A 23,139-nucleotide genomic window follows, 5' to 3' on the forward strand; every position below is an offset into this window, starting at 1 on the left:
CCTATCTTCTCATTCTCCCCTTTGGTCAGTTCGGCTATTAAAGTGACTGCTGATTGCCGGAACCATCATCCTGGTCACTAATCTTCCGCCTATGCTCTGCGAAGACCTGTTTTTACAAATTCTCTTGAAGCACTATTTCATATAGTCCTTCCTGATTGATCCTGCATGCATATTATTAGAAACAATAGTTTATAGCAATACAACTAACTCGTGTCTGTTCACATGTCAGGCAACATTCGGAGACATGCGCATGTGGGGAAGATAGTCCGTGCATTTTGGCTCTTTTTAGGTTCAATCGACTCCTTTTCGTGTCCCTCGGTAGTCGGTACCATTCAGACTACACTGACATGAAGTTTAATTTGATTACTAAATCTGGCGTCTGTGGTCTAGAATCAAGGACACTCACCCAGCAACTTGCATTTATGTAGAGATACTCTGGCACGATAAACTGTGCCGTAAGAACTGTTCAGGGCTCTGCTCTAGAATGCAAATGTCGGTCGGTGCAGAACGGTGTACAATATCAAGCATTATAAATTCCTATCCTATGCAAGTCAATCTGTATCACTCAGGCACGGGTTAATACAGCCGCTTTTGTTACCATAGTGGAGAACTTTTGCTCCTGTCAGTCAATCCCGGTCCTGCCTTTCGGCCGACGAGTCAAAGGCCTTACACCTGCTGCCTTCGTCGTTTTTAATCCGTTAACCGCAGCTCACATATCGCGGATACTTACTCCGTACCCTCTCAGGATTGTAATCTTTCCTGGAAGTACTTATCAAAAGTCGTGACGTGCACATCAGGAAACAATGTATTATGGACTTTTCCAGGCGTCCTCCAGAATCGCCCTGAGCCCTGCATCCCCTTCACAATGATCCAGAAGTCATCTGGGAAGGCACTTTTACCTTTGGCTTCCTCCGGGACGTCATTCTTATCTTTCAAAACCCGATCCATCACCTCCATCGGGTAAATACGCATCTCCACCTTTTTCTGCGAGTATTTTTTCCAAGAGCTGAGCGATCTCATTGTAGCTTATGTGGTCACTGGTGAAGTTCAATTCCTTATTTTCGGAAAGCTCTGGATGCTCGATAGTCTTCAGGATGAATGCAGCAAGATCGCCGATATTTGTAAAATCGATCTTGGCGTCCGGATCACCCAGGATGTGGAATTCGTAATTTGAAACGTCCGTCTGAGTCCATGAACACCAGACTGGCTCTCTATCCTGGTTGTAAATGTCTCCACAACCAATCAGGGTCCATTTCATTTTACCAGATGCCACTGCCGGGTGTTGGAGGACTTTCTCGTTGGCAATTGTTTTGATATTCCAGACCTATACTGATGTCAGCACTAGTTATTTGAGAGTAGTGAGAAGACATACCGGATGAACATACCCATATCCGTCGAGCGAATGATAAATATGGTGTATTCCATATTCACTAGGATAGATTTTGCGGACACCCGCTCTGGCTCCGGCATCTTGCACCTTCTCCTGAGCCTCGAGGGCCTTTCCGTTCAAAGCGGATACGATCACCTCTACCCCGGAGAGAACAGGCTGTAGTTCGTCCACACTGCATTCGCACACATCGACAGTCACAGTGGTGACCCTATCTCCTGCCTCGAGCTCTTTCACCACTGCTTTGGCCTTCTCTACTGAATGCGGATGGACCAGCTGAACTATTTCATGTGACTTCGCAGAAGCCAGGGCACGCAAGATCGCTTGGCCAATTTGGCCGGTTGCTCCCAAGAGCGCGACTTTGGTCATCTTGATTCTCAATCCTGGTTTCGTTATTGCGCAATAGTGAGCCGTAGGTTCGATAGCTATGTTGTTAAAGGATGGATGCGGAGGTCAGGTCAGGGCCAGGCACGTTAGCAGTGCGTCATGTTGATATCAGTCTAGAATATCACATGCGGAGCTTTCCTAGAATTGGTTTCATTATGTTCTTGGCCAATAGCAATAGTATTTTGGCTGCCACGGAGGACCAAGCCACGGTTCCATATCTTTTGACAGGAGTATTTCTAAAAGGCATAACTTTCCTTAGCATTATCATTCAGTAGCAGATTATAATAAGTAATCTTTTCTTAATCAGCTTCGAATCAATCCATATCTGTCCCATAGCACCTACACACTCAACATCCTCAAGAACCGATTTCCCAGCTCCTCCGCCGCCAACGGATTCCCACCCGTCAACAGCTCCCTATGAAGCGTCACGCCACCAGTAACCTCCTTCGCTCCTTCAACCATATTAGCACCTTCATTGCGCAACGCCGATTCCACCTTCTCAACCTCCCCACCCCACAGCGTCTCCATCATCTTCTCCTCCGCATCACTCCACGCCGTAATATCATACCCCTTGTACACAAAAGTCCCATCCCCTACCTTCTTCGTACTCAGCAACGCATACGGCCCATGGCAAATCGCCGCCGTAGGCTTATTCTCCTTATTAAAGAATCTCAATATCCGTCCCAGCTCAGCATCCCCGCCTAGATCGCTCAGCGGCGCATGCCCACCGGGAATAAACACGCCCGCAAAAGTAGCCAGCTCGTCGTCGCTGATTGTGCTGAACGGCCGGGGCCGGGTGAATCCGTTCTCTCTCTTCATGCGCTCTATCAGCTCGGTCTCACGTCGTCGCTCGTAGAAGTTCCCTGCGAATGCGAGCAGCGACTCGCTGTTTGGGTCGGGGGCTGGTTCTTGGCCCTTCGGCGAAGCGAAGGTGACTTCGTGTCCGGCGTCGAGGAATTTCTGGAGCGGTTTGGCCAGCTCCATTAGGAAGAAGCCGGATGGTTGGTCGACTGTCTGACCGGCTTCGGGGCCGCTGGTCTTTTTGATGGGAAAGGAGTGTGCGTCGCTGAGGACGATGAGGACTTTTTTGGGAGGCATTGTGTGATTGTTTTGTTGTGAAAATCGGCGAAGGTATGATTTTCGAGGTTCAAGGACTATTTGATATATCTTTTGGGAACTTTAAAGTTCAGGTGGTTCAAAGTCATCAGGTCCTTTTATCTACCACTTGCTATGGTGATGTTGGTCAACTCGTGATGTGAGTGAGGCCATCATAACATCAGAATGACGTAGCGAATCTGCGGGCAATAAAGACGTTCTCGAAACAAGCCACACGATTTGAACGTCATTCTGACTAAAGCGCAATAATGTCTTAGGGATTATCTGGATTTCCTTGATTGAAAGAGTATATTCTGCCAATGCTGTCTGGATCTGCAAACAATCCCCGCCGAGTAGGGTTGGCGATCACCCGTGACTTTATCCCTCCGGGGCCGGAATCATAAAACATCGATTTCTTTGCTCTTGCATTTAGGTCAGCTTGTCATGTTCTTACTGTTCCTCTTACAGGATGTATTAAAATATAAGAAATCAGCAACAGGCTCAAGGGTGGAAACTTTGGGCGTATTTATTCGAGCCACGTCCCTGCAGCTTCTGCCACGGGGTTAGTCTACAATAGGAAGTCGGCTAACTCGATATGGATAGTTCCTGCCTGATTATCTTAATTGCAGCCTTATGGACTTATTGCTTCTGCCCACAGGAAGTTCCACGAATAAGTACATCCCTTGTCGGTTGTCACAAGATAGATATATTGAAGAGTCAGACAAGATAGTAGATCTGTTCATTTTATGACGAAGCTAGAAATATTAAACTAGCCGTAGTGGGCTTAATTTTTTGGTATTCCGCAGTTAATACAGTCATTATCACCACTAAGCCTACTTTTTATGACAACTGCCTCATTGGCAGTATACACTTGCGAGCAGAATGACTTTGCACAATGAATATCCACTTTCTTCATTCTAATATAGCTAAATGGTCTTCTCTTGCATTGTATCCATGATTAAAAAGCATTGTCGATCTTTCCTTCTTTGTTTGCCTTTCACATAATGGTCTAATTCTACATTTCTTGAACTCTCCATAGCGACATTCCTCACTGCAAAACTGCAGTCATACGATATGGTCACGGTTCTCAGAATACCAAGAAATATTATTACTGGGCCAAATGTTAGATATGCCTTATTATGCTTATTGTTGGTCATCGTATCAAAGGTCTACAATCCGCGTTGAGCATATAAATTCTTTTCTCCATAATAATCTTAATCCCAGAATTGTAAAATAGCTCTATACTCTGCAGCTGACCTTGTCCAATCATGTACCTCCCTTCAGATAATGGAACTTCCCATTATGGTCGAAAATATAAAGAAAATGGGAAACCCAATTCCCTGAAAGGCATTCATTGCACAGCTATCTCTCTTAAACCTAGTGAAATCCCTTCACGTCTACAGTCCACTGACGCTCATAATTCAAGATGGACTCACCAACTACTCCCAAACCGAACGTTCAACAGTTTGAACTTGAAGACCTCACGCCCCCCAAGACCTGGCACCCAAAAACAAGGAGTGCTGGTCTAGGCTGGATGGAACGAACCGGCGTCAGATACCTCTACATGTACTTCGACATCCGCGAATACGTCCTCGAAGAAATGACCGCAACGGCTCAAGAAATCGACTTCCTTGTTCTCCGTCGCCTGGTTCCACGTCCTCTAACCTACCCGTCCATGGAAGAACTGAAAACCACTCCGCCTGACGGCTTTCGGCGCATCTCTATTAGATACCTCATGACTGACATTCCTGACATGCATGAGAACAACAAGGAGGATATTATGCCAGCGCTTAGACGGATCAGGATACATTTGAAAAGGCTGTCCAATGTCGAGGGACCGTTTCGCCCATTTAAACTCTGGGATCCGGATTTCCTCAAGCAGTTGGTGGTCTTGAAGTTGGACTTTTATCCTGACTTTCATCCATCTCAGCCTGAGGCGAGTCCAGAGCGCGAATATGACTCTGTAAACACCTCTCAGAACACTATTTCTCGGATTTCTCAGACCGCATCGTTTGATCTTTCTGATTGCAGTTCTTTTCAGGAGCCACCGTACGAGCCCTACTGAATTCAGGGTATCTGTTCGATAACGTTGCTGTGAATACGAGTTTCATACTACCTCATCAGTATCTTCCCAGCAGTCTAAGTCGATTTCTTTCAGCATTTTTAACCCAATGGCTTGATTTTATTTCCTATCTCCTATTAAAATTGTTTTAATTTTGTCAATTTACATCGTATTCTTTATTCAATTTATATCCGCTTTTCCTTTGTGGCATAATCTCTTCTAATGGTCTTTACATTGGAAACTTTATGTAAGTTCTCATACTCCTTGTCTTTGTATTCTAGGATTATTTCTTCCAGGCCTTAATACAATATGATATCCCGGGAAGCTGCGGGATTTCCACTATATGGCATTATCTGCATCTTTATAGTAAGTCTCTCGTTTTTGTGCCGCATATTAGATTTTGACAAAAGAAAGTCTCTTAAGGTGGTTATCATTATGTTTTACATTTTATAGGGTTCTATCAGCTCTATTTCATTGTTCTATTCAGATATCACGCCAGGATTCAACTATAAGTAGAACGCTTATATCATCACTATGCGAGGTCATCAAACCTATCAACCAATTCTCCTGTCCTCTCCGTTCTCTCCATACCTCCAACCCATACAGCAGATCCTCAAATAACCCCCATACTTCTGTCAAAATGACTCTTCTCGATCCCTGCAAGCCCATCGACCAACCCATCGATGGCCCAGCCCTCCCCTTCAAGTACCGCAACAGCTGGGAAGTGATTCTCTTCTTTGACATGGACCTGAATACCAGGCATCATTGCCTCGGCGCCGTCTGCGACTCTCTTACCCGCCAACTAGAACACACCTATAGAGTCTACGGAGACGCACTGGGTGAGGTTCCTCCCGGCTACACGCGCCTAGCCGTGACATACCATCTCAGCGATCTCCCTCCCCCGAGACAGTACACTGATCCCGAGGCAGTCTATCAGCGGATTGATACGTATTTGAAAAATTATATCCGCTTGTACGAACCGTTCCGTACAATCGAGGTCAAGAAGCGATGGCGGTTTATTGATACGGTCTGTTTTGGTATCTATGAGGTTACGTCGGAGTTTAATCGGATTACCGGGATGCAGAATGATCAACCTTGCTAGGTTCTTTGCACTTTTCGTGTCTTTTTCTTTTTATCTTTGATAGAAGGATATATATATGAATGAATAATTTCATCAAATTGACTTTCAGTATTGTAAACATAAACACAACGAAGTATAACATGTTAAAGTAACACCTCTACTCCCCTAATTAAAAGCACCCCCCTAAAACCTATAAACCTGCTCCTTCGCAAACCCCAACCTCCCCAAAATCCCCTCCCCCTTCCTCGATCCCACCAACGCCTCCTCCATCCCCGGCGGCCCACAAACAAACACCTTCGCATCCCCCTTCTTTTCCCCGATGACCTCCCGCAACAACTCCTCCGTAACATGCCCCTTCCTCACCCCCTCCCCCAACCCCCCTCCTCTCGAAACCGTATACACGAACCCAAACCTGTCCGGAAACCTCCTCTTAAACCCCTCCAACTCCTCCCTCAACAATAAATCCTGCTCGGTATTCACCCCGAAGACTAAATTAACCTTGGTCTTATCGTCTGGATTCGTCAATATCCCCTGTAAAAGCTGATACAGGGGCGTAATCCCCGCCCCGCCGGCAATCAGGTACACATGCGAGAACTGGTTCGGGGTCCAGGGGAAGCCGCGGAGTGCGGTTGCGAATGTGAGCGTGTCTCCTGGGACGAGGGAGTGGAGGTGCGTGCTGGCTTTGCCGGAGGGGTAGTGTTTGACGAGGAGTTCGAGGGAGCCTTTTTCGTCTGGGGGCAGTTAGTTGGTGTAGGATTGTAATTGAGGGTGAAAATACCTAGATTGCTAATCGGGGTGTATGGTCTCAGGACGGGGAGCCATTGGCCCGAGGGACGGGAGATGGTGAGAAGTGCAGCTAGATTGGGTGTTAGTTAGTGAAAAGGATATACAGGGTGTACATTGTACAGTGCATACAGGTAAGTGATAGTCCGCTTCTTGCGTTCTTATCGGGGAACTCGAACACCAGGCGCTTCGTGTTATGGTTGACCATCTTGACGCTCTGCAGGCGCAGAGTGGTGGGGCCGAATCCCGAGAATATCATTGGTGGGTCGGGATCTTCGGCGTGGGCTGTCGGGGTTGATCGCGCGTAGGAGTAGGTCCCGACGCCGAGTAGAGCGAACGCAGAGACAACGGCGGTGGTTTTCAGGGATTTAGGAAGGAATCTGGATGAAGACATAATAGGTTGATTTGAAGTAAACCTGCGGGTTAATTTCAATTCCTGGCTTCGGTGACATGATATTTATGTTCGATTCATAGAGTCCGCCAAAACCCGCAAAACCCGACAGACTCATCTGATCGGCCTTGGCTTCGCAGCATACACTGAGGTAGTCAGGGGTTCGGTGTCAAGTATACAGATTTCTTCAAGAGATACATGGATGGTTTTAAAAATGCTGAAAGGTGCTACATCAACCCGTAGCTAATTTGACGCCCTCCCGCAACATAACCGTTCCTTTGAAAATCGAAAGCGGGTACGGGTATAATTTGCTTGAAAGGGAAAAAAGAAAAAATCAACCGTCCCGGGAGAGGATTGAACTCTCAACCTCACGATTAACAGTCGTACGCGCTAACCAATTGCGCCACCGAGACGAGCTGTGGTTTTGGGGGCTTTTCTTTGCATAGATGAAGGCAAACTATTGATAATAGATCTGCTTGCTGCCCTGCAAAGCTCTGCAACTTTGCAGATCCTATACTTTGCAAATTTACGTATATCCTGGTTTGGGGCTGACAGTACTAGTGTGAGACATTATATTTTCTGGAATAGCAACCCAAAGGTTGAGTAAATGCATAGGCTGGAAGTGAAACGTGGGTTTTGTTCATCCTCGGTTCGATATATATTTTATCGAGTGGTTGCTCACTGCTACATGGTGAGATCTAGAAGGGAACAGTACTTGGTATAAAAACCCAAATCACTACATCACGACTGCTGAATCACCGTTTAATTCACCAACCAGTGGCCCTAGGTATACTCCAGTCTTCACCTCACCCTATGTCCAGTATACCCACCCTATACCCATCATACATCTCATACTACCCAACCTTCGCCCTCCCCCCCTCCACGTCCTCCCAATGCTCACTCTCACTCCTCTTCTCCCCCTCCTCATCCTCACCCCCATCCCCATCCCTATCCCCATTACTATCCCCAGAAGGAACCCTAACAAACCCAATCCTCCACCACGGCAACGAAAACAACTGATCCGCACTCTCCATACTCCTCCCTTTACACTCCGGAAACGCCACAAAAACCCACCCCGTCGCCAGCCCCGTAAACGCCGCAAACAGCGCAAACGGGCCCCACGCCTGCATACTCACCGTCATATTAGGAAACCCCCTTGTGATCCCGAAGTTCAGCAGGTTCTGGTACACGAAGGCTAGCGTGACTACGGTGCCGCGCACCGGCGTGGGGCAGATCTCGGACGCTGTGAGCGAGAACGCAGGCGCCCAGCCGATGCCGTAGCCGATGGCGAAGATGCAGATGGCGACGATGGCGATCCACGCGGCGGGGCTGGGGGAGCCGGTGGAGGAGAGGTCGGCGAGGCCGAGGTATGCGGAGAGGTAGGTGAGGCAGATGACGTTGAGAGTGGAGCCGATGAGGAGGAGGGGACGGCGGCCGAAGCGGTCGGTGAGGATGAAGGCGTAGAGCAGGACGGAGATGAGCTTGATGAGGCCGTAGACGGCGCTGAAGAGGAGGACTTGCGTGGAGTCCAGACCGATGGATTTCAGGATGGTCGGCGCGTAGTAGGTGATGGAGTTGCCGCCGGACATGATGAAGAAGGTCTGGATGATGGTGACGAAGAGGAGGAGCTTGCGGGTCGGGGGGTGCGTGATGCATGAGGCTAGGAGGGATTTGAAGGACTGGAGGGCGCTTTGGGATTCAGAGGATGTGATCATGCGGGCTTTGAGCTCGTTATATTCGCGGGTGAAGTAGGGGTTGGTGGAGTCGAGGCCGCGGAGGCGGGAGAGGCTGTCGTGTGCGGCTTGTTCCTCGCCCCGGAGCATGAGGTAGCGAGGGGATTCAGGGAAGAAGGGGAAGCCGACGAAGAGGGCGATGGCCGGGATGAGCTGCAGGACGAGGGTGGTGCGCCATTGCCAGCTGTCCGTGGCCGGGATGACCTCCAGCGAGGCGTAGTTGATCCAGTAGCTGCCTGCCACGCCGGCCATGATGTTAATGTTGTAGAAGGTCGTCATCATGCCGCGCATCTCAGTGGGTGCCACCTCTGAGATATAGATCGGGCCTACGGTCATTCCAAACCCAGACCCTAGGCCTGAGAGCACCCGACCAACCAGTAACTCAGCCAGCGAGCCGAAGTTCGCAGCCATCAGTATCGCCCCGATGGTGTAGAGAATGGCAGAGCCCATGATCACGGATTTCCTCCCACGACGCTCCCCAAGCGGCCCAGAGACGAGAACACCTGCTGTTTGGCCCTTCACATCGTCAGTCCCCATCTCAGCCACCTGGCTATCACAAACGAAAGAAAAGAAAGGGTGAAAATACCAATAACATAGACGAAACCACCCACCCCGAATAATCCGATATCGTGACGTCCGACAACTCCGTCCACCCAAAGTCTCGCACAAACGGCTTCAGACTCATCGTGCCGGAGATATTCGCCGTGTTGAACCCGTGCAGACCGCCGCAGTACGACGCCCAGATGACAGCCAGCCAGATGTACGTGCCGCGAGCTTGTGTCGGGACGCGCCGAATGGCCTCGTTGGACCAGCCTCCGCCGCTGGCGCCCATCTTTCTCCTCGTCTTTCGGATTAGGGGTGGAGGTTGGTGAGATTGAAGACTGAGAGGTAGGACAGACTTGATCAAAGATTTAATGGGAGGAGGGAAGGTTTCGAGAACAAGAAGATATGGTGGAAAGGCTCGCTTCAACGGTGTAGAACTCTTCCACTCCCTCATCCCATGTCCAGTCGTCGTGTTTATATCCATCATCCAACCCCTCCCATTCCACCACGGACAAGATAGGACTCCCCCGGCCAGGAATAGCATCTGTCACGCAACACAAGCAACTCCCAAGACTGCCGATCCGGGGTCAGGAGCCTTCCGGTGTGGGGGAGGACGGAGTGCTCCGCTGGAGTGTGGAGGCTGACGACGGTGCATTAGGAGGGTTCTGATTCGACAGATTCATACCCTTAGAAGTAGATAGCAGGACCAGTGGCGTAGAAGGACCTACTAACTTTTACAAGAAATATACACCGGGAAAGACTCTATTCTCGAGGGAGTATATACATCATCCCAACAAGGCACGGAAGATACCCGACCCCAACTTACTGACCTCCAACCTTCGACTTAATATAGTTTAGAGCACTCCCTGCCCCCAGCCACTTAATCTGACCCGCGTGGTAACTATGATTTAAGCGCGCTTCCCACACCGTCCCCTCCTTCGGAGTAACCCTCATAGTGACCGATTTGCCCGCCTGCAGCTCTCCCTCCTCCACACCAAGCAGCGTGATGCGATCGCCCTGCTTAATGCGCTCGTAGTCCGCCCCGTCGGCGAACGTGAGCGGCAACATGCCCTGCTTCTTGAGGTTCGTTTCGTGGATGCGCGCAAACGAGCGCGCAATGACCGCCACGCCGCCGAGGAAGCGCGGTTCCAGCGCCGCGTGTTCGCGCGAGCTGCCCTCGCCGTAGTTGTGGTCGCCGACGATACACCAGCGGATTCGGCGGCTTTGGAGGTCCCGTGCGACTGAGGGGACGACGTCTAGGGTGTTGGTGATGGGGTTGTGGGTGTGCCCGAGCATTTGGGGCCCTGGGGGCAGGAAGGCGTTCGTGGCGGTGGTGAGCATGTTGTTGCTGATGTTTTCGAGGTGCCCGCGGTACTTGTACCATGGTCCTGCTGGGGAGATGTGGTCGGTTGTGCATTTGCCGGATACTTTGATGAGGAGTTCCATGTTGGTGGCGCAGGAGGGTTCCCAGGCTGGGAAGGGGGTGAGGAGTTGAAGACGGTCGGATTGGGGGTCGACAGCAACGGAGAGCGAGGATCCGTCGGATGGCGGGTCTTGGAATGTGTCGAGGCCTGGTTCGTAGCTGGTTGGGAGCTCGTGGCTCGTCGGTGCTGTGAATCGGAATCCCTCGCTGGTGGCGCCGGGGATGCTGTCGGTGAGAGGGTTGAAGTCCAACCGGCCGGAGTAGGCAAAGGCCGTGACCAGCTCGGGTGAGGTCACAAACGAATGAGTCGCCGGGTTGCTGTCGTGGCGGCCCACGAAGTTGCGATTGAAGCTGGAGATGACCGAGTTCTTTTCCTTGCCCTTGACGTCGACGTCTTTGCGGTCCCACGACCCGACGCAGGGACCGCACGAACTGCTGAGCACCGTCGCGCCGGCATCGCGCAGCTCCTCGAGGATGCCGTCTGCTTCGGCCGTCGCGCGGATCTGCTCGCTGCCGGGCGTCAGCAGGAATGGGATCTTGAACTTGTCCAGACCAGCGGCCTTCGCCTGCGCGACAAGTTGTCTGGTTTTATCAAGGTCCTCGTAGGAGCTGTTCGTGCAGCTGCCCACCATCGCGTGGCTCAGTTCGCCGGGCCAGTCTTTCGCCGCTGCAGCGGCCTTCAGCTGCGAGATGGGGTGCGCGAGATCCGGCGTGAACGGCCCGTTGACGTGCGGTTCTAGCGTGCTGAGATCGATCTCAATGACCTGGTTATAGTAGTTGTCGGAGCCCTCGTCCGCAGTCAAGAGAACGTCCTTGACGCTGCCCGCCGCGCGCGCCGCATACTCGCGCTTGGTCGCCCCCAGGTATCGAGCCATCGACTCCGAGTACGGGAAGATGCAGGATGTCGATCCGATCTCCGCAGACATGTTACAGATGGTCGCCATGGCCGTGGCTCCCAGCGTTTGTGTGCCCGGGCCGAAGAACTCAATCACCTGTCCCTTGCCGCCGGACACGGTCAGGATCCCCGCCAGCTTGCAGATGATATCCTTGGTCGATGTCCAGCCCTGCAGATGGCCGGTGAGCCGGACTCCGACGACCTTGGGCGCGACGAGCTCCCACGGCATCCCGGACATGGCATCCACGGCGTCTGAGCCACCGACTCCGATCCCGAGCATTCCCATCCCGCCTGCATTCGGAGTGTGCGAGTCGGTTCCGATGATCAGTCCCCCGGGGCTGTAAGCAATTGTCATTAGCACTACCCGGTTGTAGAGGTGATAGTGACAGGACTCACACCGCATAATTCTCAAAAATCACCGTATGAATAATCCCCGACCCTGGCTTCCAAAACCCAATCCCATACTTCCTCGACGCACTACTCAAGAAGTCATAAACCTCCGAGTGCTCGGTTTTCGCGCGCCGCAGGTCCTCCTCCGCGCCCTTCTCGGAAACAATCAGATGGTCACTATGGACGGTCGTTGGCGCCATGACGCGCGGAAGACCTGCGCTGATGAATTGCAGCAGGGCCATGGTCGCAGTGGCATCGTGACACGCGATGCGATCAGGGCGCAGCTCCAGGATGGTCTTGCCGCGCTCAACCTCATCCAGACTCCAGGTGGTTTTGTCGCCCAGGATTAAATGGCTGTAGAGTAATTTTTCGGTCAATGTCAATGGACGACGTCGCGATCGCTGTTTCAGCAGATCAAGGTTCGCGATCTGCTTGCCATAGTCTACGCCGAGGATTTTTTGCCCTCGACTGTGGCTTGCGAATGCTCTGCGCGATGGATTGCGGATGCGCATTGTCGCTGCTCGCGACACTTGGGAGAGGTTATACTGCCTCATGGCGCAACCTCAACGATAGAGTATGATGAGACAAACAGGAAGAAAAAAAAAGTAAAACAAAACATGACTTTTTTTTGTCTTCCAAAATAATTCGGCACCGCCACATCTCCAAGCCGAGGGTATCGCAAGTTGGAATCCGGAGAAGATGGAGCGCTCCGAGACGGGGCTGGAGCGCTCCGGGTGGAGCTCTGCGGAAGCGATCCGGAATTTGGAGAAGCTGTCCATGACGGTTGACTTCGCACGATAACGTGTCTTCTGACTTTGGCGCTTGCTGACACTCCTGAAAACCCCTTCACTTGCTCGCTGATTGTCAGCTTCACCCCATCTGTCGTCATACACAATGGCAGCCCGAACAAAGGCCATCCAGGCCTTGCGCCAGTTCACCTCCTGTGACGTGAGTATTCACCCCTAACTAGATCCCGCCCGAAATCAACAAAACCAACCACTCACTGAATCCAGATCGGCGACGCCCTCGTTAAACTCGGTCTCCCTCATGGCGGCTACCTCTCCGGCCTACAGATGTACAGCCCGGGCGCAACGAGCGCTGCATCGAAAATCTTCGGTCCCGCGTACACCGTGCGCATGGTTCCCGCAGCCGACAAGACGGCGCCCACTCCGCCGTGCCACTTTGCCGACGCGATTCCCAAAGACGCCGTTGTCTTCGTCTCGCAGCCCAAGGGCCTGATCAGTGCATGCTGGGGTGGGTTGATGAGCACACGGGCGCAGAAATGCGGAGCGGCAGGCGTGGTGATCGACGGGCGGTTTAGAGACGTGGAGGAGCATCGCGCGCTGGGTATTGGGTTGTTTGCGCGCGGCTTGAGTATTCTGGGGTCGAATACTTTCACGCGATCCTCGGAGCTGAATGTCCCGGTCACGTATGAGAATATTGAAATCGATGAGAAGGTGGTTATTGAGCCCGGCGATTATATCATGGGCGATGTAGATGGCGTCGTGGCTATTCCTACTGGCACGGTGGAAGAATGCGTGCGTCTTTGCCAGGAGCGGTACGAAATTGATGAGGAAACGAGGAAGTGTCTGGAACGGGGGGATGAGATTGGGCCGACGATCAAGAGACTTAGGAAGTAGAAGCTCTGGGATAGGTTTAAATGAAATGAAATGGCTCTGAAGTAACTGGTCACTGTCGTAATTACTCCCGTCGCAGCTGAGGAGCATAAGCGTATGTACAAGTCCTGGTGAATGGGACTAAGGGCCGGCATGACTATCGGATGGCCCCGGTCCAGAAAACGGATCCCAGCCCCAATCATCGTGTAAATACTCTGCCATGAAGCTTTCCATCGCCGACTCGATGGGCATGACATCCAGTTCGTCGAAAATCGGGTCAAAAGGTAATGATGAAAAGTCGAAGTTACCATCGAACAGTGGCTGGGCGTTCACCGGCGTGAGCGCTGCATTCGGGCCTTGGTACACGGCAGACTGGATTTGCCGATCGCCAGCACCATCATTGACGGCTGAGATGTTCGAATCCGCCTTCCCAGCCTCGCTGTCGCCACTTTGTCCGAGATCCAGTTGGGACCTCGAACCGCGCCGCCGCTGGCGAGTCGGCAATGAGGGCTCGTGAAGGTGGTTTAAGTGTTTGGTAACCACGTCGATCATCTTCTCAAAGCTTTCTTTGCCATCGCGCACCGAAGGCCACCATTGGCTGCCGATGCTGAGATGATTCGAACATATTCGCAAATCGCGCATTAATTTCGAGAAGGGGACCATGCCCTGGAGACCGCGAGATGCCCACGCACAGTAGACGATGGTTGCGCCGGATGAGAATATCCCATGAATGTTACGCCAGCTATAATACAGCATTTCCCTACTCCCGAGGATGTCGTAGATCTGCAGCCTCTTGCTGGAGCTGTGATAGCAGAGGGAGAGCGCATCGTGGGTCGGCGACGGGAATACCTGAGATGGCTGGAAGAGCAAAGCAACGGTAGAATGGTATAGTTGTTCGTGGCGCATCTTTTCGTAGTGGAGCTTCAATACTTCATCCTCTTCCATATCTGCTGTAGGAAGAATCCCCGAGACATCTGCCAGCCAGCAGTCGAGGTCGGACTTGATCCGCGCTTGGATGTCGCTAAGGCCCGTTGGCCAGACGAAGCTTCGGCTTTGAGTCGGGAGGTGGTAGAAAAGGATTTTAATTTCTGAAATGTGCTGGTCCAAAGTGAATCGGCAGATTGACAGAGCAAGATGCTGAGGAGACGGCAAACGTACGGCAAGCTCATTTCCCGGCACGGTCAACATGTCAGGGATATCTGCAGCCGTTGGCGGTCGAACGTCGAAAGTCTCGTCGCGTATTCCCAGTGGACGGCCTTGGATGGTTGATATAGATCTGCAAGACTATTTAGCATGGGAGGTTAAATATAGGGAGCGAGCCCTACCGATCAAGAGAGTAGATAGTGTAGAAAATAAATCTCCGAACAGTGTTGGCACATGAAGACGTCTTCGAGTTATCACTCGGCTCTCGATGAAGACCCAAGTCGACACAATGCGACATGGCTAGATGCGATAATGTCCAAACGCTAATACCAGCCGGTTCTATTGTGCTCTGCACGGCTAGTAGCAGAATTGCTTGCAGCGCCGGTGTTGAGATACTCGAGAAGCATTCGGAAGCTGTGGACATTGCCATTCGATGAAATCTGGATGGGGAGAAATCATAATTTTTCTTCCGTGTCAACACCGTTGCAGCCAACGACATGGCCATGAATACGTGAAACACGGCGGTAAAAACCGAAATTGGGGTGTACTTCTTGTCTGCAAGCATATCAATCTTTCCATTATATGGGAACGGATCGGCATTGTGAATCCAGCCATTCCGGTCCACCGATCCATGGTATCCACGCTGAATGCATGAGCGCAGTGCATTATATGCGCGGACTAGAGACGCGGGATGTAGGAATGGGTGGTCAATGTGGATGTATTGGAAATAGATCTCTAGTAATACGCGTGCGTCTTCGGGTGAAGGCAGTTCCTTTAACTGTCAGTCAATTCACCAATGAGCGCTCATCATCTTACCTTGCTCAGCCTGGAGTAAAGCGACTGGTAGATTTCATTTGAAATGTGCAACGGTGCTATTCGGCGAGATTGCACCGTAGTAAGGGACGTTGGGTTCGCCGACAGCAGTTCACTATCCAAGCCCACAAGTCTGGTAAAGAACAATCCAGACGAGGACCCAAGATAATACTTCTGACGCGAGTCGGACTGCAGCGATAGCATTCCAAGATCAATCGCTACCGAGCGCGCCTTGGCGGAAATGGGCCGGTCCACCTCCTCTTCCATCGCAGCATGTGGACGCTTGTTGTTGGTATCTTCTTCTGCAGATTCCACTGGGACATCTACGGAGCTGCGAAGCTGGATGTCAGAGACATCACTGCCCACACGGGAACTTCCCTGTGACGACAGCCTCTCCATGAAATCGACATTGACCCGAGGGCCCTGCGATAGATCAAATTCGGGATACAAAGAACAGATCTGCTGTTCTAGCCATTTGATGCGGGCACAGCATCGCACCGCGAAGCTGTTGACGCTGTCAGCTTTCAACCCGTGTTTCGACTTCGTGAATGGCTTCGCACTCACTCCCGCGGAATCGACAAATCATTGTTGCCACCATGCACATCCACACACGGCACTTTTGCACGAGCACAATTCCCACAGGCAGGAATGGTTCCATCACACTATATCGATCAGCAAAGCGCATTCTCGAACCCGACGCTGCGACACACCTTGACTCGTTTCTGTCGACAGCGACGACAAGCCGAACGAACTTTCCTCGGCGGCTGGGCGGAGGCCCCGTCTTCCGGAGGCATGGCGTTGGTCATCTTAATTAATAAGTGGGCGGGTTATCAGGACATGCCTTGCATGATGCAGGCGATGAAAACTCTAGGATGATCGTGGGGAAGAGACGATGCGCAGGTCGGCTGTCAGTGGGGAAAAGACGCTTGGCTTTTCCGGGGTAGAAATTCCCGATTACGATCACGGGGTCTGTCTGCCCTACAGCTATTTTGTTTCTTTCAACTCATTGAAAGAGTTCGATTTAACACCTACTTCTCTTGAGTCCAAGCAGACAATAAGAAGAAAATTTCAAAAAGAAAATAAACCAATAGATTCTAGAGTCAATAATCAACATCCATTCCTACAAACCATGCAATTGGCACTCTTCTATAGCATCTCGTCAAGATGAATACTACCAGTCATACAAGCCCTGCGGATTCGTCACCATCAGCATATGCCATTCGCGAGCCGACAGCCACGACCGCAGACTCTTCAACCACGCCAGATCATCAACCTCCAGGAACGGCGTCTCCTTCATAGCCTCCTCATGAGTCCGCACCTTCATCAACGGAGTATGCGGCCTAACCATTAGCCTCTCACATAATATCCCAGAGAGAGAAAATTCAACATACCAATCACTCCCCCACAGAACCTGCCGCGGATTTGCATCGAAGAACGCTCGCACCAGCGGCTTCAAGTCAGCATAATCCGGTGCCTGCGAACTCACCCGATACGGCGCACTGATCTTGACATACAGTTGACTCGCACGCACCAGGTCCAGAATCTCACGGAACCCTTCCTGGCTCGACACCTCGCCCCCGCCGCCAGATAACATGCTCGCACCCTTCAACAGCGCAAAATGGTCCGTCACCAGCTTAATCCCCATCGGCACGATCTCCCGCTCAATCACGGGTGTCAGCTCGTGCCAGAACTCCGGGTGCGTGTGCGTAAACGCCATACTCCAGCCCGCGCCGTGGGGACCCAGAGCGCGCGCGTGCTCCCGCAGCGCCGTCTTCTGCAGCGAGACGTCGTGCATGGCGCCGTAGCGGTACAGGTTGACGCGGATGCCGCGGATGCCGGAGCTTTGGAGGCGCTGGAGCTGCGAGGGGGTTGTTGTGTCGGGGTCGATGACGCCGATGGCGCGGGTGGAGTGGCCCAGGTCGGAGGTGAAGGTTGTGAGGGAGGAGCAGTCGGCGCCGTAGGAGAGGCCGTGGGTGAGGACGGAGTGCGTGAGGCCGAGCTTGCGCTTGAAGTCGATGTAGTTTTGGATGGTGGCGGGGGGAGGCGTGAGGTGGCGATCGGGGGCGTAGGAGAATCGAGCGGCTGGGGAGGTTAGTATTGGAAAGGGATTTAGGAAAGGGATTTGGGATTGGTAACTATACGCTCGAAAATATGATGGTGGACGTCCCATCCTCCGTTGGGGAATAATGGCAATGCTTCAGCCATGGTGTGGTTGAAGGGGTAGCGTTCGCTGTGTATGGATTAGACGGTGTCAATAGATTCAACTCCGCGAATAAATAATACAACCCCAGACGGGATATGCGTCTTGGCATGGAGAAGGCCCATTCAACTCCATTATGAGCTGTTCCTCATTTGCGGACAAGATTTCCAATATTCCCATGACGCCGATGTTGTTGTTCGGAGCGCTCCGAGACGAAATGCCTCGCCCGGACTCCTCCAGCGGCGATTCTCCGCTCGACGGAGTGGCTCCGCGTTTCACCGAGAAGGTCACTTGTCTATCCAGATACTGTCCGCATATGCCCATAGATGTAGACAGAAGTAACATGCATTTATTGTGAAGTGCTTTCCATGCAATCAACATGACAGCCAACCACCCCTCATCCTTCCCACCCTCTCTCAACCCTCAATTCCATTCTAACCACCAACCATGTCTCCCAAACAACAAGTCTCTCCCTGGCAATCAATCCTAGCCGGCGGCGCAGCCGGAGGCACAGAAAGCCTCCTTACCGTACGATCCCCATCCCATCTCATCTCATCCAAACCAACACTAACTCCCCAGTATCCCACCGAATACCTCAAAACCCGCCAACAACTACCCACCCCCAACGCAGGACGCCAATCCCTCATCTCGCTCCTCACCAGCACCATCCGCCAACACGGCCTCCGCACCCTCTACACCGGCAGCGGGGTCTTCTGCGCCTCGAACGCCACCAAATCCGCCATCCGGTTCTTCGCCTTCGACAGCGCCCGCAAGTCCATGCCCACAGACACAGCCGGGAACGTGACACCGCTCGGCAACATGGGCGCAGGGCTGGTCGCGGGCGTCGCAGAGGCCGTGCTAGTTGTGACGCCTGGCGAGACTATCAAGACGAAGATGATCGATGACCGGGCGGGGGTAAGACAGTATCGCTCAACAGGGCACGGGATCGTGTCGATTGTATCGCGCGAGGGGCTGGGCGGGTTATATCGGGGGGTTGTGCCGGTGACGCTGAAGCAGGGGGCGAATGCGATGGTGCGGTTTACGAGTTATAATTTCATCTTGGGGCAGTTGGATGGTCTGGTAGGAGGGGAAGGGCAGGGTCTGCGCCAGTCACTGAATACAGTGCTGGCGGGGGCGTTGGCGGGCGTGGTCACGGTTTATGCGACGATGCCGCTTGTTACGATCAAGACGAGGTTGCAGGCTGTGGATGCGCGCCAGCGGTATGCGGGATCGGTGGACTGTTTGCGGTCGGTGGTTGCGAGCGAGGGGGTTGCGGCGTTGTGGAGAGGGACTACACCGAGACTGGTGAGGCTGAGTGTGAGTGTTGTTATTTCGATCTGTATTCTTTGGAGGATGATCATGCTGATGCTGATATATTTGTGTAGGTCTCCGGCGCCTTGAGCTTCTCGATCTATGAGTCGGTTCTGCAATGGTCGTCGAAGTATACAGTGCCAGAGCGACATCAAGTTGCTTAACTCGTATCTCATCACCGTAATTGATAACGAATCAACTTTCCCACTCAGTCGAAAAAGGCCAATCCTTTGCTGGAGAAGTATTCTAGTTCTGATCATGGACACCCGAAAACAATGCCATTGTTCTATCTAGTCAAAGTAACAGCAGCATAATATATCAAATCCTCGATGGTCTAACGGTCATGATTTCCGCTTGTCACTCAATCGAGAACAAGCGCGGGAGACCTGGGTTCGACTCCCAGTCGGGGAGATTTCTTTTTCTTCTTCTTCTTTTCCTTTTTGGCCCGCAATCTGGAAATACATGATTCATCTTTTTTGTATGGACGAAAGGCACAGGATTAGCAATCGCATTGTAAACACCCTTCATAGATCCTTGTCCCGAGACATGACGGAAAACAGAAGCTCAGGTCAGCTGGATATAGAGCTAGTTTCCTCTTCCGACTGCATGGACGTGGATCAAGATATTCTTACGTCTAACTGAAATCATTCGAACTTCCAAAAAAGGCAGAAGGTATGATCCGAGCACGAAGTCATCACTCCAGAAGACGGAACAGGAAATATCGTCACCGCTCTACTACCCCATTCGTCTTCACGCTATCGTCCCCGCAAACAAAACCCCACCGGCCTAGATCTCAGCCCTGCGCATACAAATCAGAATCACGACGCCAATCTGACGGCAGCGCATGCGGAAACCCAAATGCCAGAAAGCAAGCCAATAGGGTTCGCGCGGACCGGTCGATCTCCGCAAAAACAAGTCTCTGGACTCGCCGAGGCCAACCAACCAGACAAGCCGCACCACCGCTGGCATGTGTCAGAAAGGATGAAAGAACTAAATATGGCAGGACCGCGTTGTGGCGAGCATGCCAGCTTACTGTATAAATGCGCAGGTCGGTTTCCGCAGCCATTCCACCTCCAGACTGCGAGCTACGGTACTAATCCAGTATACTACGAAATGCCGATTCCCGCCGAATGCACGGTTTTGGTGATTGGTGGAGGCCCGGGAGGGTCTTATGCGGCGTCGTTGCTGGCCCGCGAGGGCTTGGATACGGTCTTGTTGGAGGCTGACGAGTTTCCGCGGTATGGCTTTTGGCGCTTTCATCGGGGTGGGCGGGGGCTAACTGAGGCTAGATTCCATGTCGGCGAGAGTATGCTCCCATCTATGCGTCAGTTCCTGCGATATATCGATCTCGAGTCGAAGTTCAAAGAGCAGGACTTCACTAAGAAGGTACGCTTGCGCTTCAGCCTGTCGGGATTGATCTAATAGCTCCAGAATGGCGGTGTGTTCAAGCTCAACTCGAAGCCGATAGCCTGTAGGTTACGGTGCATTTGCTAAAGTACTAGGCGAAAAGTGCTGACAGACAAAGACACGGATTTCATCGGCGACGGTGGCTCGGAGAACTATACTTGGAACTTCCTGCGATCGGAATCCGACGATCTCATGCTCCGGCATGCCACCGAGTGTGGCGCAAAGGTTTTCACCGTGACTCGAGTCACGTCTCTACAATTCGCACCGACCGGCGTCACAGTCAACTCGGTGGAATCAGTCCCCGATGTCGTCAGCCATAGTTTGGGACAGCCGGTCTCTGCAACATGGGCATCGGCCGAGGACTGCGGAGCCATTCGATACAAGTACTTGATCGACGCGACAGGAAGGGCCGGGATCGTGAGCACCAAGTACCTGAAGAACCGGAAGATGAACACGGCGCTGAAAGACGCCGCGACTTGGGGATACTGGACTGGATGCGGTGTGTTCGGCGAGGGCACACGCATGGAGAACGATCCATATTTCGAGGCCATCAAAGGTCTGCCTCCTCCCTTCCGACTCAAGCCAGGAAGCTAATAAACACAGACGGCAGCGGCTGGGTCTGGGCCATCCCGTTGAAAGAAATGATGTCTATCGGAGTAGTCATGAGGCAGGAAATAGCCGTGATCAAGAAACGAGAACACGGCCTGTCCTCCTCGCAGGTCTACATCAACGCCATCGAACAGGCCCCGGGAATCCGGAGCCTGCTGCAAAAAGCCGAGTTGGTGTCGGATCTCCATTCCACTGCTGACTGGTCCTACAACGCCTCCACATACGCAAGCCCATACCTGCGAATCGTCGGCGACGCAGGATGCTTCGTCGACCCGCTCTTCTCGTCCGGGGTGCACATGGCGCTCGTGGGGGCCCTCTCGGCCGGAGTGACCATCTGCGCCGCCGAGCGAGGCGACTGCGACCAGGCGATCGCAGCGGATTGGCATTCTAAGAAAATAGCCGAAAGCTATGCGCGGTTCCTACTGATTGTCGCCAGCACTCGCAAGCAGATCTCCAGTTGCGACGACCCCGTGCTGAACGATGCAGCAGAGGGCAGCTTTGATCGCGCATTTCACATTTTCCAGCCCGGTGTGTCCACCTCTTCATATAAAGAATATCCTTCCACTTGAACTTGCAACGTGTACTTATTCTAATAGTCATCCAAGGAGCCGTCGACGTCGAAGGCGAGAAGTTCAACCAAGAAGAAATCGCCAAAGTATTCGAGTTCTGCGGCGGGGAGGCATTTAACGCGCATGAGGATATCGAGAAGCTAGCCAACGAGGTCGGATTACCTCGCGAAACAGTCGAGCGCTATAGTTCTATCATTCTGGAGAATAACGCGGTGAGTATCGATAACTTCGAGAGCGGGACGTTGGATGGATGGACGCCGAATATGGAGCCAGGAGCGTTGGGATTGGTTCATGCCTGCTAGGTGCTAGGCCATGTGTTAAGTTTGATAGCCTTATACTATTTTTGGAATGAGATATGCCAGTGTGACCTGTAGAGAAAGAGTGAGATCGAAGAAGCAGAAGAGGAAACAGTGCATGCCTTGCAGCCTTGGTGCCATGGAGCCTTAGGCGAATCTACTTCCTATCTGGGTATGAGACGAGGGTGTTGGCCAGTCACATGCGGTTTATCGGTAGCCGAACTGTATGGCATCTTCATAGTCAGATCATGGACACTACCAGTAGAAAAGTAGATAGAATAGTAAAAACAGTCAATCCTGCGCCAAGAAGTCGCCTATAAGAATACCCATGTCATCACAGTTCCTTCCTTTTTAGCCCTCGCCGGCCCTTAGTCGCAATATCCCGGTCTGACGGATAGGGAATCGACAGAGTCAGAACTCGTATAGGATATTCTCAAATAGCTGAACCATTGGGCCGGAGCTCAGCGAGAAGTTTCTCAACTCGATGACGGATCTCGTTCCGAATAGCCCTCACAGCATCAAGTCCTTGCCCGGCGGGATCGTCAAGCCGCCAGTCGAGATAGCGTTTGCCCGGGAAGAAGGGACAAGCATCCCCACAGCCCATGGTAATGACAACGTCGCTGGCTTGTACGGCATCGGCAGTTAGGATTTTGGGGGTTTGGCTGCGAAGGTCGATCCCTTCTTCACGCATGGCTTCGATGACGGCGGGGTTGATAGAGTCGGCTGGGGTCGATCCGGCAGAGCGAACTTCAACGGTGTCACCTGCGAGATGACAAAGAAAGCCGGCGGCCATCTGCGAGCGTCCCGCGTTGTGGACGCAGACAAATAAGACACTGGGCTTATGAGCCATGGTGGGCGGCCTTTTGGAGTGATGCGTCGAGGAGCCCTTGCAAGCAGCTAGTTGGACATGTGAGGTGAAACAGTCACGACAGCAGAACTATCAAGGGATGGATAGTAGTGCCTTCAAGGTATATTATGAATGAAGGAAAGGATGTATAGTGATGA

General features: G+C 52.2%; 13 protein-coding genes and 2 non-coding genes across 15 annotated transcripts; 6 read left to right on the top strand and 9 right to left on the bottom strand.

The window, feature by feature from the left end:
- Nucleotides 1-925: 925 nt before the first annotated feature.
- P170DRAFT_473610 (NAD(P)-binding protein) lies at nucleotides 926-1,756 on the bottom strand (the record flags this gene model as incomplete). Its single annotated transcript, XM_024853067.1, has 2 exons — nucleotides 926-1,324; nucleotides 1,373-1,756. The coding sequence occupies 2 exons, from the start codon at nucleotides 1,754-1,756 to the stop codon at nucleotides 926-928; spliced, it is 783 nt and encodes a 260-aa protein (XP_024705338.1).
- A 268-nt stretch (nucleotides 1,757-2,024) lies between these two features.
- On the bottom strand, nucleotides 2,025-2,944 carry P170DRAFT_435269 (type 1 glutamine amidotransferase domain-containing protein). Its single transcript, XM_024848903.1, has one exon. It carries the CDS (start codon nucleotides 2,870-2,872, stop codon nucleotides 2,114-2,116), a length of 759 nt encoding a protein of 252 aa, XP_024705339.1. The 5' UTR covers nucleotides 2,873-2,944; the 3' UTR covers nucleotides 2,025-2,113.
- A 1,351-nt stretch (nucleotides 2,945-4,295) lies between these two features.
- On the top strand, nucleotides 4,296-4,934 carry P170DRAFT_473612 (uncharacterized protein; the record flags this gene model as incomplete). The annotated part of the gene is made up of 1 exon (XM_024853068.1): nucleotides 4,296-4,934. One exon carries the CDS (start codon nucleotides 4,296-4,298, stop codon nucleotides 4,932-4,934), a length of 639 nt encoding a protein of 212 aa, XP_024705340.1.
- Nucleotides 4,935-5,571: 637 nt separating this feature from the next.
- P170DRAFT_424466 (uncharacterized protein) lies at nucleotides 5,572-6,033 on the top strand (the record flags this gene model as incomplete). The annotated part of the gene is made up of 1 exon (XM_024847572.1): nucleotides 5,572-6,033. The coding sequence occupies one exon, from the start codon at nucleotides 5,572-5,574 to the stop codon at nucleotides 6,031-6,033; it is 462 nt and encodes a 153-aa protein (XP_024705341.1).
- An 85-nt stretch (nucleotides 6,034-6,118) lies between these two features.
- On the bottom strand, nucleotides 6,119-7,189 carry P170DRAFT_508286 (cytochrome b5 reductase family protein; the record flags this gene model as incomplete). The annotated part of the gene is made up of 3 exons (XM_024854553.1): nucleotides 6,119-6,743; nucleotides 6,791-6,868; nucleotides 6,928-7,189. The coding sequence occupies 3 exons, from the start codon at nucleotides 7,187-7,189 to the stop codon at nucleotides 6,196-6,198; spliced, it is 888 nt and encodes a 295-aa protein (XP_024705342.1). The 3' UTR covers nucleotides 6,119-6,195.
- A 336-nt stretch (nucleotides 7,190-7,525) lies between these two features.
- P170DRAFT_t88 lies at nucleotides 7,526-7,599 on the bottom strand. Its single transcript has one exon. It is a non-coding gene; the product is annotated as a tRNA-Asn (tRNA).
- Nucleotides 7,600-7,997: 398 nt separating this feature from the next.
- On the bottom strand, nucleotides 7,998-9,751 carry P170DRAFT_445438 (sugar porter family MFS transporter; the record flags this gene model as incomplete). Its single annotated transcript, XM_024850708.1, has 3 exons — nucleotides 7,998-8,017; nucleotides 8,121-9,435; nucleotides 9,506-9,751. 3 exons carry the CDS (start codon nucleotides 9,749-9,751, stop codon nucleotides 7,998-8,000), a joined length of 1,581 nt encoding a protein of 526 aa, XP_024705343.1.
- A 533-nt stretch (nucleotides 9,752-10,284) lies between these two features.
- P170DRAFT_508288 (aconitate hydratase) lies at nucleotides 10,285-12,682 on the bottom strand (the record flags this gene model as incomplete). The annotated part of the gene is made up of 2 exons (XM_024854554.1): nucleotides 10,285-12,118; nucleotides 12,177-12,682. 2 exons carry the CDS (start codon nucleotides 12,680-12,682, stop codon nucleotides 10,285-10,287), a joined length of 2,340 nt encoding a protein of 779 aa, XP_024705344.1.
- A 346-nt stretch (nucleotides 12,683-13,028) lies between these two features.
- Nucleotides 13,029-13,810, top strand: P170DRAFT_404753 (RraA family protein; the record flags this gene model as incomplete). The annotated part of the gene is made up of 2 exons (XM_024846543.1): nucleotides 13,029-13,118; nucleotides 13,184-13,810. The coding sequence occupies exons 1-2, from the start codon at nucleotides 13,065-13,067 to the stop codon at nucleotides 13,808-13,810; spliced, it is 681 nt and encodes a 226-aa protein (XP_024705345.1). The 5' UTR covers nucleotides 13,029-13,064.
- Nucleotides 13,811-13,927: 117 nt separating this feature from the next.
- P170DRAFT_404756 (putative Zn(II)2Cys6 transcription factor) lies at nucleotides 13,928-16,536 on the bottom strand (the record flags this gene model as incomplete). Its single annotated transcript, XM_024846544.1, has 6 exons — nucleotides 13,928-14,107; nucleotides 14,192-15,062; nucleotides 15,112-15,701; nucleotides 15,746-16,247; nucleotides 16,307-16,404; nucleotides 16,453-16,536. 6 exons carry the CDS (start codon nucleotides 16,534-16,536, stop codon nucleotides 13,928-13,930), a joined length of 2,325 nt encoding a protein of 774 aa, XP_024705346.1.
- A 361-nt stretch (nucleotides 16,537-16,897) lies between these two features.
- P170DRAFT_508291 (uncharacterized protein) lies at nucleotides 16,898-17,947 on the bottom strand (the record flags this gene model as incomplete). The annotated part of the gene is made up of 3 exons (XM_024854555.1): nucleotides 16,898-17,082; nucleotides 17,134-17,824; nucleotides 17,884-17,947. The coding sequence occupies 3 exons, from the start codon at nucleotides 17,945-17,947 to the stop codon at nucleotides 16,914-16,916; spliced, it is 924 nt and encodes a 307-aa protein (XP_024705347.1). The 3' UTR covers nucleotides 16,898-16,913.
- A 442-nt stretch (nucleotides 17,948-18,389) lies between these two features.
- P170DRAFT_508292 (mitochondrial carrier) lies at nucleotides 18,390-19,468 on the top strand (the record flags this gene model as incomplete). Its single annotated transcript, XM_024854556.1, has 3 exons — nucleotides 18,390-18,470; nucleotides 18,522-19,259; nucleotides 19,328-19,468. 3 exons carry the CDS (start codon nucleotides 18,390-18,392, stop codon nucleotides 19,415-19,417), a joined length of 909 nt encoding a protein of 302 aa, XP_024705348.1. The 3' UTR covers nucleotides 19,418-19,468.
- Nucleotides 19,469-19,576: 108 nt separating this feature from the next.
- Nucleotides 19,577-19,664, top strand: P170DRAFT_t69. The gene has a single exon. It is a non-coding gene; the product is annotated as a tRNA-Asp (tRNA).
- Nucleotides 19,665-20,366: 702 nt separating this feature from the next.
- On the top strand, nucleotides 20,367-22,143 carry P170DRAFT_380379 (NAD(P)/FAD-dependent oxidoreductase; the record flags this gene model as incomplete). The annotated part of the gene is made up of 6 exons (XM_024845524.1): nucleotides 20,367-20,491; nucleotides 20,543-20,639; nucleotides 20,685-20,724; nucleotides 20,779-21,216; nucleotides 21,264-21,797; nucleotides 21,866-22,143. 6 exons carry the CDS (start codon nucleotides 20,367-20,369, stop codon nucleotides 22,138-22,140), a joined length of 1,509 nt encoding a protein of 502 aa, XP_024705349.1.
- A 448-nt stretch (nucleotides 22,144-22,591) lies between these two features.
- P170DRAFT_337267 (arsenate reductase ArsC) lies at nucleotides 22,592-22,984 on the bottom strand (the record flags this gene model as incomplete). Its single annotated transcript, XM_024843383.1, has 1 exon — nucleotides 22,592-22,984. A coding segment is annotated over one exon (393 nt), but the record flags the coding sequence as incomplete, so codon positions are not given.
- Nucleotides 22,985-23,139: the final 155 nt, after the last annotated feature.

The sequence above is a fragment of the Aspergillus steynii genome (assembly GCF_002849105.1).
Source record: "Aspergillus steynii IBT 23096 chromosome Unknown P170scaffold_3, whole genome shotgun sequence".
Lineage (NCBI taxonomy): Eukaryota > Fungi > Ascomycota > Eurotiomycetes > Eurotiales > Aspergillaceae > Aspergillus > Aspergillus steynii.

Coding starts and splice junctions, on each gene's coding strand:
- P170DRAFT_435269 (XM_024848903.1), bottom strand. CDS start 2,872: ATGCCTCCCAAAAAAGTCCTCATCGTCCTCAGCGACGCACACTCCTTT.